General features: G+C 59.5%; 1 protein-coding gene across 1 annotated transcript in view; it reads right to left on the bottom strand.

Moving 5' to 3' along the window:
• The window catches only part of SHANK3 (SH3 and multiple ankyrin repeat domains 3), a gene marked incomplete at its 5' end in the record, with an annotated part of 288,033 nt that overhangs the window by 186,477 nt on the left and 87,685 nt on the right, over positions 1 to 13,871 (bottom strand). Inside the window, one exon of the mRNA XM_084268006.1 lies at positions 12,288 to 12,354. Within this exon, the coding sequence (XP_084124132.1) occupies positions 12,288 to 12,354 (67 nt within the window). The remainder of the gene's footprint in view (positions 1 to 12,287; positions 12,355 to 13,871) is intronic.

The following is a 13,871-nucleotide window of genomic DNA, read 5'->3' as shown; positions in this document are numbered from 1 at the left end:
GCCCCAGTGCTGCCAGCACCCGTGTCCAGGACACCCTGACCAGAGGAACAGGCCAGAATGGTCACCCAGAGGCTGTGGGCAAGGAGGGGGGGGGGGCGGCAGCGACGCCACGTCATGGGTGTGATGTCATCCCCGGGTGAAATGCGCTATGCATCCTGTGTCTGGGGGTCACAGCATCCTGTGTCTGGGGGGTCACAGCATCCCGTGTCTGGGGGGTCACAGCATCCCGTGTCTGGGGGTCACAGCATCCCGTGTCTGGGGGGTCACAGCATCCCGTGTCTGGGGGGTCACAGCATCCCGTGTCTGGGGGGGTCACAGCATCCCGTGTCTGGGGGTCACAGCATCCCGTGTCTGGGGGGTCACAGCATCCCGTGTCTGGGGGGGTCACAGCATCCTGTGTCTGGGGGGGGTCACAGCATCCCGTGTCTGGGGGGTCACAGCATCCCGTGTCTGGGGGTCACAGCATCCCGTGTCTGGGGGGTCACAGCATCCCGTGTCTGGGGGGTCACAGCATCCCGTGTCTGGGGGGTCACAGGACCGTGGCACTCAGGATGCTGACACAAGGCGGGTCCCACCAACCCAACACCTGGAGTGTTGTGTCCAGGTCTGGGCTCCCTGGGATCAACCAGCCAGGGATCTCCTGGAGAGTCCAGAGGAGGGACAGAGATGCTGAAGGGGCTGGAGCATCTCCCCTGGGAGGAAAGGCTGAGGGAGCTGGGGCTGTTCAGCCTGGAGAGAAGACTAAGGGGGGGACCTTATTAATGTTTATCAATATCTTAAGTATGGGATGCAGGGGGGATGGGCAGCCTCTGCTCAGTGTCTGTGGGGACAGGACAAGGGGCAATGGCTGCAAGTCAGAGCATAGGAAGAACTTTTACCCAGTGAGGGAGCCCTGGGACAGGCTGCCCAGGGGGTGTGGAGTCTCCTTCTCTGGAGAGATCCCAGCCCCTGTCCTAGGGACCCTGCTTGGGCAGGGGGTGGGACCCCATGGGCTCTGGGGGGCCCTTCCCACCCTGTGACTCCGTGATTCTATGACACCAGGCTCAGGGCTCCCTCCAGCCATCCCACCAGCACTGCCCAGCAGCTCTGCTGCACACCCAGGCTCCTGCATCATCCAGACACTGGCAGATCTCCGGGAGACACTGAATCTGCACCACAGCACTTCTAGAAAAGCCCTTTAAACAATCAGAGCAGCAGAGACCCAATGTCTCTGTGCCACCCCAGCCACTGATCCGAGCACCATCAGCCACTGAACAGCAGAACCTGGAATCCTGTGGAAGCTCAGAATCCCAGAATCCCAGCCTGGTCTGGGCTGGGAGGGACCCCAAGGGTTCCAGAGCTCCAACCCCCTGCCACAGGCAGGGACACCAACCTCCAGGCCTGGAGCTACACAAGGTTGCCCAGGGCCCCAGCCAACCTGGCCTTGGACACCCCCAGGGATGGGGCACCCACCCCAGGAAGTCACACGAGTCCCAGAGATGAGGGAGGAAAACTGCTTTCCAGCACTGTGAGAGGAGCAGACACTTCCAGACCCTTAGGTTACCGAGTGGCCCCAGCTCTCAGGTGCCCAAAGATGCTCCTGCCCCAGCCAGCTGTGGCCAAGGACACAGGGTGTCCACCCCGGCAGGCAGAGGAGAGCTCAGGGGCACTTGGCAAAGCCCCTGGGATTCTTGGGGCAGAGGCAGAGGTGATGGAAACCTCACCAGCCCCAACCTCAGTGCTTAGCTTCTGGACCCTGGGCTGCCCTGGGGACAATCTCAGGGCACTGTGCAGCCATGGAGGCATCTGGGCCAAGATCAGATGCTTCTCCACACAAGCTGGAGGTCTAGGAATGACAGTGTGTGCTCAGGAAAGCCTGGGTTTCACAGAAAACCCCAGTGAGCAGGCATCCAGGCAGCTTCACAGGGAGGGAGGAGGAGCACAGCCACTGCTTGTGTGAGCAGGACAGGACTTCTCTCCCCAGGTGGTCCAGAGCCTCAGACACCAACCTGAGGAGTGGCCAACACGCTGTCCTGCCGTTCAGTGAGACCTGGGCAGGCTGGAGAACCCAAGGAGATTCATCACAGAATGGTTTGGGCTGGAAGGGGCCTTAGAGATCATCTTGCTCCAACCCCCCTGCTATGGACAAGGTCACCCCCTGCTAGACCAGGCTGCTCGAGGCCCCCATCCATCCTCCCTGCTGGGGAGGGGGCATCCACAGCTTCCCTGGGCACCCTGTGCCAGGGCCTTACCCTCCAAGAGTGAAGAATTTCTCCCTTACATCCAGTCTGAACCTGTCCTCTGCCAGTTTATAGCCCTGGGCCAGGCTGCCCAGAGAGGCTGGGGAGTCTCCTTCTCCAGGGAGATCCCACCCCATGGCCCTGGGTGACCCTGCTTTGGCAGGGGTGGGGCTGGGGGGGTCTCCACAGGCTCTCCAACCCCTGTGTCCTGTGACTCCCCAGTGCACAGACTCGTGTCCAGCCAGTCCAGAGGCTCTACCATGCAGACACAGCACAAGCTGGGCCCTTCTGTACAGAAATGAGGTACAATGAGAGAGACAAGCACGTTCCTGGCCCTGATACACGTGAAGACAGCAAGGGAGATGAGATCTGTGGAAGAGAAGATCATCTGTGCCACAGCCAGACGGCACAGGGACAGGAGAGATCCCACCCTGTGTGGGACATGGGCTGGGGCTGTAGAACAGATCCCGAAGCAGAGGAGGAGCCAGTGGAGGCAGGAGGATGCTGAGAGGTGCTGAGGGTGCCTGTTTTCACATGGGAGGGTCTAGGAGCTCTCCTTGCAGGGGGCTCAGAGGTGCTCTGGCACCCATGAGGCCCCAAAGTGCCTCAGGATACCCTGAAGCACCTCATGAGTCCCAGGGTGCCTGGGGCAGGCAGGGGCCAGTCCCTGGGGCTGCCCAGCCAGCTCCTCCCTGCTCCTCACCCCCTCTGACCCTGGTAATAACCCCAAAACAAGCTGTGCTGAGGCTGCTCTCCAGCCCCCAGGCACAGGCTGGCTTCAGGCTGCTGCCAGCCAGCCACACCCGGGGCAGGTTTCCCCTCCCCATCCCCCAGACCCCCATCCCCAGCGGGCAAAGGGAGGGACCTGAGAGCAACGAGAGAACAACTGCGAGCGGTTCCCACGGCAGCTCTGGAGACCCCTCGCTCTGCCTTCTCCAGAGTTTCACCAGCGTGTTCGCTGGGTATCGCAGCACAACGAATCACCGGTTGCCATGACAGCGCCGCTCCAGCCGGGCTGGGGCACCCGGCGCTCGCCCCTTCCCTCTGCCCCCGGAGGGGGAACACGCGGCGGGACGGGGGGACCTCTCGCCGCTGCGGCGCAGGGGCAGCGGGGCGCAGCCGGGCCCCGGGATGCTGCTCGGGCACCTGGGCAGCCCCGGGCCGCGGCCTAATGAACCGAAGTGTAATCAACACTTGGGGGTTATTTACATTTCCCGGCTCGGTGTTAAATATTCATGTAAGAGAGCAGAAAGCGCAGGGAGTGCAAATGTCTCCGCAGCTCCGAGCCGAGAGGCCACATTTACATTTTAATAGTGGAAAATTACAAAGCAAACTGGAGAAGGCACAGAGCAACCCCCCCACTGCACCCCCCAGTACTGCACCCCCCAGCACTGCATCCCCCTGCACAGCATCCCCCCCACTGCACCTCCCAGCACTGCATCCCCCTGCACAGCATCCCCCCACTGCACCCCGCAGCACTGCATCCCCCCCACTGCATCCCCCTGCACGGCATCCCCCCCACTGCACCCCCCAGCACTGCACCCCCCAGCACTGCATCCCCCTGCACTGCATCCCCCCCACTGCATCCCCCCCACTGCACCCCCCAGCATTGCATCCCCCTGCACAGCATCCCCCCCACTGCACCCCCCAGCACAGCAACCCCCCAGCACTGCATCCCCCCCACTGCATCCCCCTGCACAGCATCCCCCCCCACTGCACCCCCCCCTGCACAGCAGCCCCCCCACCGCCCCTCACAGCATCCCTCCCTTGCACAGCAACCCGACCACAGCATCCCCCTGCACAGCATCCCTCCCCAGCACTGCATCCCCACCCAGCACAGCATCCCCCCCCAGGGCACATCCTGCCCCACTCCCTCCCAGGCAGGACCCAGAAGCTGCTCCCAGAGCCCTGCCAGGGATGTTTTTCCAGGAGGGAAAACCAAAGGAGAAGGACAAGAGGCTGAGGCAGAGCAGAACTTCCCAGCCCCAGAGAGGGAGCTGGTAATTCACCTTGGTACTGAGAAGTACCCCCCTGAAATGAATTACAGCCTCGTTAGCGTTTTTTAATTTAAAAAAGAGTCATCATCCACTTCTCCAGGTCAGACCCCGACCTGCCGACCCAGCACAGCTCCTCAGAGCCCCCCGCACACAGGGATCCCTCCTGGCCCTGCTCAGCCCCAGCCCTGCACAGCTGGGAACAGGTTTTACTGGGCATTTCTGAACTTAAATTGAAACTGCTAAAAATAGATCTTAATTAACCCTGCTGCCTCCCCCTCAGAAGCCACCCCAGGTGTGCTGGGGATTCACCTGGAGCAGTACTGCCGTGAGGTCTCCAGCCCCTCTCTCTGCTTAAAATCCATCACCTGGAGCATTTCAGCTCTGAAAGTGTCTCCACGTGTCATCTGGGCGATGGGCTCAAGCTGGAGCCCAGGGAGTTCCCCCCAGTGTGGGGAAGAACTTCTTCCCAGTGAGGGTGAGGGAGCCCTGGGACAGGCTGCCCAGGGGGTGTGGAGTCTCCTTCTCTGGAGAGATCCCAGCCCCTGTCCTAGGGACCCTGCTTGGGCAGGGGGTGGGACCCCATGGGCTCTGGGGGGCCCTTCCCAACCCCTACAGCTCTGTCAGTCTGTGATGCCCGTGTCATTCCTCAGCTTCACCTGGTACACTCAGCACCTGGAGGATCCTGCTGGGACAGTGAGGCCATCGCACCCCCCAGAGAAGCGCTGCTGGAGTCAGGGACACGCAGCACACAGCTCAGGGAACAGTGATGGTGACAGAAGAGACTCACCTGCACCTCCGACCTGTCTTTGAACTTCACCCCCACACGTACCTCTGTGCTGGCAGAACCACAGCACCAGGACCAAAACGGACCATTTAAAACCTCCCCCACGATTCCGAGGCCCCAGTACCCACCACTCGCCCAGTTACAAATGGTCCCATTACCAGCTCAAAAGCTCCTGCAGCAAAGTAGGTCTGGGGAGGGGATTGTGCCCCTGGGCTGGGCACTGGGGAGGCTGCAGCTGGAGTGCTGGGTCCAGTTCTGGGCTCCTCAGCACCAGAAGGACATGGGGGTCCTGGGGCGAGTGCAGAGAAGGGCAACCAGGCTGGGGAAGGGGCTGGAGAGCAGCAAAGCTTCCCAGGAGCGGCTGAGGGAGCTGGGGGTGCTGAGCCTGGGCAAGAGGAGGCTGAGGGGAGCCCTTCTCCCCCCTGCCCTGCCCTGCCCTGCCCTGGCAGGAGGGTGCAGAGAGGTGGGCGATGGTCTCTGCAGCCAGGGGCCAGGAGCTGGGCCGAGGGGCAATGGCCTCAAGCTGCCCCAGGGCAGGGTCAGCTCAGCTGGGAGGGCAAAGTTCTTCCCTGGCAGAGTTGTGGGGCTGTGGCACAGGCTGCCCAGGGAGGGGCTGAGTCCCCAGCCCTGGGGGTGTTGAACAGAGGGGAGATGAGGTGCTCAGGGAGCTGGGGCAGCACAGGATGGGGTTGGTTGGACTCCAGGGGCTCCCAGGGCTTTTCCAGCCTGGGCACTCTGGGGTTCTGTGAACTGTGCACTTGGTGCTCACCCATCTTGCTGGGTCAGTGGGGTTGGGGTTACAGCCTCTGTCCCTGTCTGGGACTCAATCAGGCCTGTGAGGGGTGGGATTTAGCAACCCCCTCCCCTGACCCAGCCACGGCCCAGGAGCACGGGCTGTAGTGCCCGGCCTGGGATCTCCTCTGAGCCCGGCAGGTTTCTGATCCCTCACGTCTTCCCTGGGGGTGTCCAAGGCCAGGTTGGCTGGGGCCCTGGGCAGCCTTGTGTAGCTCCAGGCCTGGAGGTTGGTGTCCCTGCCTGTGGCAGGGGGTTGGAGCTCTGGGACCCTTGGGGTCCCTTCCAACCCATGCTATCTATGATTCTATGATTCTAAGGAAGCAACGTGCTGCCTTTTAAATCCCTTGGGATGGATTTCTCCTCTTCACAGGGCAGAATTTGCAGAGCTGGTAGATTTTTAACAGTGGGTCATTCCAGACTGCGCTTCCAGTTCCTCACAGGGAGCTCTGAGGCACATGGACATACCTGGGACAAGTTCCAGACAAGGAGGGCACCTGAAGGACAAGGACCCTGGCTGGCTCCAAGACACCCTCATTACTAAGAGATACCTGACTGCCTGGTTTGAGCTATGAAATGTCACAGAGCTGAGCCTTCCCAGTGAGAACGAACAACTCAGTGTCCAAAGCCCTGTGTCATCTTCCCAAGATGTCACACTCTAATTAGCACCTCAGCTGCCAGCTCAGGCAGAGAAGGGTCCAGGGAACAGGCCCAAGTGCATCTCAAGCTGCACCACTGGCTCTCTTTCCATGGGGGACAGACACCTCATGAGGAGTTGGGTGACTGGGACATTTTCTGGCCTCTGCTGCCTCCAGCCTGTGTCTTCATTTGCCTTGAAACAACCCCATCCCCAGCAGCAGCAGAGGAAGGTGCCTGTACAGAGCCAACAGCAAGCCAGGGCTATGGTACCTTGAGCAGATGTGGGCCAGGAGGCAAACACATCCCAAAAGCAGGGCCACCACAGGGTCACCACGGTGTGAGTGACTCCCAGACACCCTGCCTGCACGCTGAAGGACAACCAGCAGTGTTACGGGGTCCTTCAGCTTGACAGCTACGTGCTGGTGGCCTCACTCCCCAGCAACAGGTATTCCACACATCACAGGGTAACTGCTTTGGGGCTCACTGTGGCTGATGATGATGAATTAATTCCTCTGACTGGAAGTTTGTGGTTGCTGAGTGACCACGAATCGAGACGTGATGACACACAAGGAAAGGGAAGCCAGGCAGCCCCAGCCAGTGTGGGCACTTGGAGCACTAAAGGTTGATCCCTCAGGACTGAACTCGTGTTGTTCCTCCAGAGCCTCTGTCACTGAGAGGGGAAACACGAATGGAAATCAGGAGGGGTTTGAAAAATCACGGGATCACCAGGTTGGAAAAGACCTTTAAGATCATCAATTCCAACTATTCCCATCCTGAGCTAAACCAGATCCCTGAGCACCTCATCTCCCCTTCTTTTAAACACACCCAGGGAAGGTGACTCAGCCCCTCCCTGGGCAAAGAAAAGTTCAGCAAAGAAAAGTTCTGAAACCCCCATTCTGAACTGGAGCAACTCTGGTTCAACATCTGTTTGGACAAGGCATCAGTTGGCACTGCAGAATATCACAGTCCCAGGGGTGGGAAGGGTCCCCCAATGCCCATGGGGTCCACCCCCTGCCCAAGCAGGGTCCCTAGGACAGGGGCTGGGATCTCTCCAGACAAGGAGACTCCACACCCCCTGGGCAGCCTGTCCCAGGGCTCCCTCACCCTCACTGGGAAGAAGTTCTTCCCCACATTGGGGGGAACTCCCTGGGCTCCAGCCTGAGCCCATCGCCCCTTGTCCTGTCCCCACAGACACTGAGCAGAGGCTGCCCATGGCCCCTGGGTCCCACCCTTCAGCTCTTGATCCCCAGTGATCAGATCCCCTCTCAGGCTCTTCTCTGCAGGCTGAACAGCCCCAGCTCCCTCAGCCTTTCCTCCCAGGGGAGATGCTCCAGCCCCTTCAGCATCCCTGTCCCTCCTCTGGACTCTCTCCAGGAGACCCCTGGCTGGTTGATCCCAGGGAGCCCAGCACTGGACACAACACTCCAGTGGGGCCTGAGCAGGGCAGAGCAGAGGGGGAGGATCCCCTCCTGTCACCTGCTGCCCACACTCCTCCTGATGCCCCCAGGATCCCCTTGGCTCTCTCAGCCCCAGGGCACTCTGCTGGCTCATGGCCAATAGATTCATTCTGTAATTGAAATCAATATGAAGCTACAACACACCCCCCATCAGTAAGGGGAGCTGAAAGCACTAGAGAAAACCAAGCAGCTTGTGGAAAGGGGAAACTTCACAGCAGCTTTGGGGCTGTTCTGTGAATGCAGGAGTCTGCTCCAGGAGGAGCAGGCAGAGGCATTTGTGTCACCGTGATGACAAAGCAGAGACAGCTACTAATTAGCTGAAACAAGTACGTTACAACTCGCAGGCTACAACACCTCACTCAGGAGGTGGATCATGGGAATTGCTGAGCAGCTGGGACGGGATCCAACCAGTGACAAACTGGGAGCACCACACGTCTCTCCACGGAGCACGGGGAACGTGCCCGTCACCTCTCACCGAGCGGTGGAGTGGAGACTGGAACACCCACGGGACACACAAACAGCCTTCAGGGGCCTCGAGGTTCAGGCACCAGCTCACAGTGTCTCCCACTGACCAGGTCCTGGTGCTCCTGCTCGACACGCAGGCTCCTTCCAGCAGCAGCTCCAGGGCTGTGCTGGGACCTGGACACAGCGTGGCCTTGGAGGGAGCTCTGCTGTTACAGCCTCTGCAAGCCAGCCCGAGTGAGTACCTACTGCTCTAGTAGAGGGTATTTCCCCAAGGCACAGAATCACAGAATCCCAGAATCCCAGCCTGGGCTGGGCTGGGAGGGACCCCAAGGGTCCCAGAGCTCCAACCCCCTGCCACAGGCAGGGACACCAACCTCCAGGCCTGGAGCTACACAAGGCTGCCCAGGGCCCCAGCCAACCTGGCCTTGAACACCCCCAGGGACGGGGCACCCACCCCCTCTCTGGGCAGCCCCTTCCAGCCCCTCACCACTCTCTCTGCACAGAACTTCCCCCCAGTCTCTCCTCTCCCCCTTCCCTCCTCCAGCTTCACTCCAGCCCCTTGTCCTGCCAGTCTCTGCCCTTTAACAAGTGATTCCCCAATCACCAGTAACTGTCCCCAAATCTGCCTGCAGCAGTGGGGGACAGGTCGCTGTACCCCAGGTGACTCTCCTGCCCCTTAGGAAGGGAGTGAGGGCTGCCCTGGCTGCCCCACAGAAACATTCCCACACGGCTGCTCCAACCACACAGCACCAGGACGTGCCCCAGAGGGTCTGCAGTGGCCCCAACAAGTCCTGGTGACCCAACCTCTCTGGTCCAACCAAGAACACCCAGCACAGCAGTTGGCAGCCATGGCATCCTCCCCTGCAGAGAGCATGTGAGTAAGGAAAAAGCCAGAAATGATGGAGCAGCCCAATCCCAGGGTCTCTGCAAACATTCTACACATGTAGGAACACGTCCTCCCTCCCCAGATGTGCAGCCTGACACTCCCACCTCTGTTCACCCAGCGCTGGAGGCTGTGATGAGCTGGCTGTGGGGACAGGAGGGGATGGAGACCCGAGCTCAGGGACTGTGGTGAAGCTGCCTGCAGCGTCCAGCGACCCCAGGGGCTGCATGAGCAGCACTGACCACCCAGTGTCCACAGCAGCCATCCCACCTGGAGCTGTGCTCACCCAGCTGCCCTCTGGGCTGAACACCAGCCAGCACACAGAGTGTTTTCCTGGAGCAGTTTGGGGTTCTTTTCACCTGAAAGATGCTCAGTTCACACCCCCTGGGTTCTACTTTGTGAGATCACAGAATCACCAGGTTAGAAAAGACCTTGAAGATCATCAAGTCCAAACATTCCCATCCTGAGCTAAACCAGCTCCCTGAGCAGCTCATCTCCCCTCTGTTCAACACCCCCAGGGCTGGGGACTCAGCCCCCTCCCTGGGCAGCCTGTGCCACAGCCCCACAACTCTGCCAGGGAAGAACTTTGCCCTCCCAGCTGAGCTGACCCTGCCCTGGGGCAGCTTGAGCCCATTGCCCCTCGGCCCAGCTCCTGGCCCCTGGCTGCAGAGACCATCGCCCACCTCTCTGCACCCTCCTGCCAGGGCAGGGCAGGGCAGGGCAGGGGGGAGAAGGGCTCCCCTCAGCCTCCTCTTGCCCAGGCTCAGCACCCCCAGCTCCCTCAGCCGCTCCTGGGAAGCTTTGCTGCTCTCCAGCCCCTTCCCCAGCCTGGTTGCCCTTCTCTGCACTCGCTCCAGGACCCCCATGTCCTTCTGGTGCTGAGGAGCCCAGAACTGGACCCAGCACTCCAGCTGCAGCCTCCCCAGTGCCCAGCCCAGGGGCACAAGCCCCTCCCCAGCCCTCCTGGCCACGCTGGCTCTGACACAAGCCAGGCTGCCCTTGGCCTTCCTGGCCCCCCAGGCACACTGCTGGCTCCTGGGCAGGCTGAGCTCACCCCACACCCCCAGCTCCTTCTCCCAGCAGCTCTCCAGCCGCTCTGCCCCAGCCTGGAGCTGCCGGGGGTTGTTGTGTCCCATGGGCAGGACTCTGCCCTTGGCCCTGTTGACCCTCATCCCCTTGGGCTCAGCCCATGGCTCCAGCCTGGTCAGGTCCCTCTGAAGAGCTTCCCCACCCTCAGGCAGATCAACACGTCCTCCCAGCTCTGTCACGTGCAAACTGACTGAGGGAACATTCAGTCTCTTCACTGAGGTGTTTGATAAAGATGAAGCACAGCTGGTGGGGACAGCCTGCTCCCCCCCAGAGGGGCACTCCAGACCCAGGCAGAACCACCAAGGGATGCTCCCAGAGCCTGGAAGAACCGCCACGTGCCACGGGCTGTGCTGCAGAAGGTCACAGAAGCTACCAGTAACCATCCTTCCTCACCCAGCCCTCAGACAGCAGGTCCCTTCTGAGTATTTCTGATGGTGGGGGCCACCAGCTCCTCCCAGCCCAACACGCACAGCCTTTCACTGGTTAACTCAGAGGGCCCCTCCAAGGGCTACCCCTTGCAATCCTGCTCCGTGCTGCCCTTTCCCACCCCATTCTTGGACTCAGGGTTTCTGTTCTGTTGTGACCACCAAAGAAATGGCCATTCCAAGCCCTGCCCTGTCCTCACCCCAGTAAAACCAGTCTGCTCTCCTCCAGTCAGACTCTCCTGTCTCTCACTTCCAAATGAACTTGAGAACCCAGTTTCTCCTTGCTCAGAAGCTCCCTGCCAGGTCCCTTGACCCCAGGAGGATGGACACCATCTGGACCTGCTGGTTTGCCCCTGAGTCGTTTGCAACTGTTACCTGACCTATTTTATACACACAGCCCTGACTGCAGCACAGACAGTTCCTCCTGACACGTTTTTGGGCCTTTTTCCTTACCTTTTTCCAATAAAAACATGAGGCAGATTTGGATTCAATCACAGAGGAGTTCAGGCTGGAAGGACCTTTGGAGGTCAGGCAGCCCAACACCTCTCTCTCCACAGTCCCCTTCCCCTTGATGGGGTGGCTTTCCTGCTCACAGACACACTGAGGAGGAATTGTCAGGCTTCCCCATGTCCTTTCTGACTCACATCTGCCCATGAACTCCCAGCAGCTGCTTGCAGCTGTCAGCAGCACTGGCTGACGTGGGAAAGGGCACCCTGGGACCCAAGTTTCCAGGTTCACAGCCACCCCCAGGAACCAAGCCCAGGACGTGGTGTCTGTTTCAACCTCCACAGCTCTTTTTCCAGCTGCTGCTCTGGTGACTGCACCTTCTGCAGAGGCACACATGTGGAGAACCAGCTCTCCACACTGGTTCCTCCCTCAGTCCTGACAGCTCTGGACCAATAAACTTCTCAGGATAAGCAAACTCAGTAATAAGTGTTGATTGATTGCATCCCTCAGCTTTGCACAGCACATAGTAACAACACAGGGCAGTATCTGCACCACAGGACAGAAGAGACGCCGCAAGGAAAAAGGGAGACCAGAAGGTGCCAAAACATCCCTCCACAAAGCAGCAACCACCACCACAACGGCTGCTGCTTCACTGCTTCTGCCCACAGGAGGAATAATGGTCAACAGCCATTATCTCTGCTAAGACAGAGGCCACCTCCTCCTCCACCCAGTCCATCGCCTTAGGAGAGGATCTGTAGTACAGAACAGCCTTGAGGATGCAAAGAGGGAGGGGAAGGGAGGGGACTCCACAGAAAGCTGCTTTGCAGAGCTGCTCCAGACTGAGTTTGCTGATTCTTTAGCTTGGCAGCCTCAGAAGTCCTGAGCAAACGCTGGGCTGAGCAAACAGACCCGAGGCTGATGGCCCAGGACAACAGCAGATCTGCCCTGTCACTCCCAGGACCCGGGACGAGCTGCAGCTCCCACCAGCCACAGCAGACAGGACCAGGAAGCACCAGTTACCAGACCCACAGGGACAGAGCTGGGCAGGTTACACAGGGAGAGAAGGGGGAAGCAGAAAGATCAGACTCACCAACATCGGACTCTTTGTGGGTTTTGATGATTTCAGCCAACTCAAAATTTCCTGCAATGATGGCCACCTGCAAGAGAGGGAGGGGAGAGAGTTGAGCAGCTCTGACCCTGCGCTCGCCGGCACCGGCTGCGCCATATGGCCTGACAACAGCTGCTCTCCCTGGAGCCAAGGATTGTTCTGCCTCAGCTCACCCAGCCAGTAACCCCAAGGTGGAAACGTGCCCTCAGCTCCGCAGGGGGAGCGTCAGGCGAGGGCTGGTGCACCGAGAGCGGGGGGAAGAGCTCAGGGACAGCAGCTCCCCTCTCCTCGGGGTCTGCTGGTGATGTGCCTAACACCAACTGGGAACTGATCTGAGGGCTGGTGGGTGCTGACAGGATGTCCTCCAGCCAGGAGCTTCTCAGTGAATCCCAGTTAGGTGACAGAAGGAATCCCAGTTAGGTGACAGACCAGCAACCGAGCTCCCTGCACCTCTCATCTCAACAGTCCACGGGATGAACTCATCCTCACTCCAGGCTGCACTGGCTGAGGAACCACTTCTGCCTGGAGAGCTGCAGCAGCAACACCTCACCCCAGTAAAGCCACATCTTTTTAGCCCAACATTAAACACTGCTTTGCCCACCACCCACCCTGTGGCTTCTCTCCACGGGAAGAATGGTAGAGAACTCACAAAACAGGGCAAAAGGGGAAACCAATGTGGATCTGACAGCAAAAGCCAGACAGAACTGGTCTGCTTTACACTGGGACCTGCTTCTGGAGATGCTCACACTCTGGGGAGCTGCAGGACAGCAGCAGCCTACACCAAGGTAGGTTAATATGTAAGAGAGAGGCTGAAGCATTGCTCTCCTGAAGCAAGACTTCAGCTAGTGACATACCTCCAACTCTCTGTTGGTTACTTGTGAATTCGAGGAAAAACCCTGTAAACAGCACCACATCCCAGGGAGTGCAGCACAGCAATCCAGAGTGGTCACAACAAGGTCCTAAAGTCTTCATGCTTCACATGAAAGAACCACAGTGAGGTGGGCAGGAGCACGTGAAACCCACCACTGTCCTCAGGAGACAAAACTAGAAGACCAGCCCTGGACTGAGCCTGTCGTGTCCAACAACCCCATGAACCACAGCCTGCCCTGCCCTGCCCTGCCATCCCACCAGGACCTCTCAGGACACTGCCCTCACTCAGCAGCACCTACAGCTGATTCTGGGATGAGAAACAGGTGGATCAAGTTGATTCCTCATGGGGTTCAACAAGTGAAAGCTGCTACACCTGGGCTGGAGCAATCCTCATCATCAGTACGGGCTGGGAGATGAAGTGACAGAGAGCAGCCCTCCAGAGAAGGACTTGGGGTGATGGGGGATGAGAAGCTCAGCATGAGCTGACAATGTGTGCCTTCACTGGCCCAGAAGGCCAACCATGCCCTGGGCTGTATCAACAGGAATGTGACCAGCAGGTTGGGGGGGATTCTGCCCCTCTGCTCCGCCCTTGTGGGACCCACCTGTAGTGCTGTGTCCAGCTCTGGGGTCCCCAACTAAGAAGGACATGGGATTGTTGGAACAGACCCAGAGGAGGCCATGAGGATGATCAGAAGG

Source organism: Gallinula chloropus, assembly GCF_964237585.1.
Source record: "Gallinula chloropus genome assembly, chromosome: 1".
NCBI classification, from domain to species: domain Eukaryota; kingdom Metazoa; phylum Chordata; class Aves; order Gruiformes; family Rallidae; genus Gallinula; species Gallinula chloropus.
The sequence above is the reverse complement of the archived record's forward strand: the minus strand, read 5'-3'. Positions and strand labels throughout refer to the sequence as shown.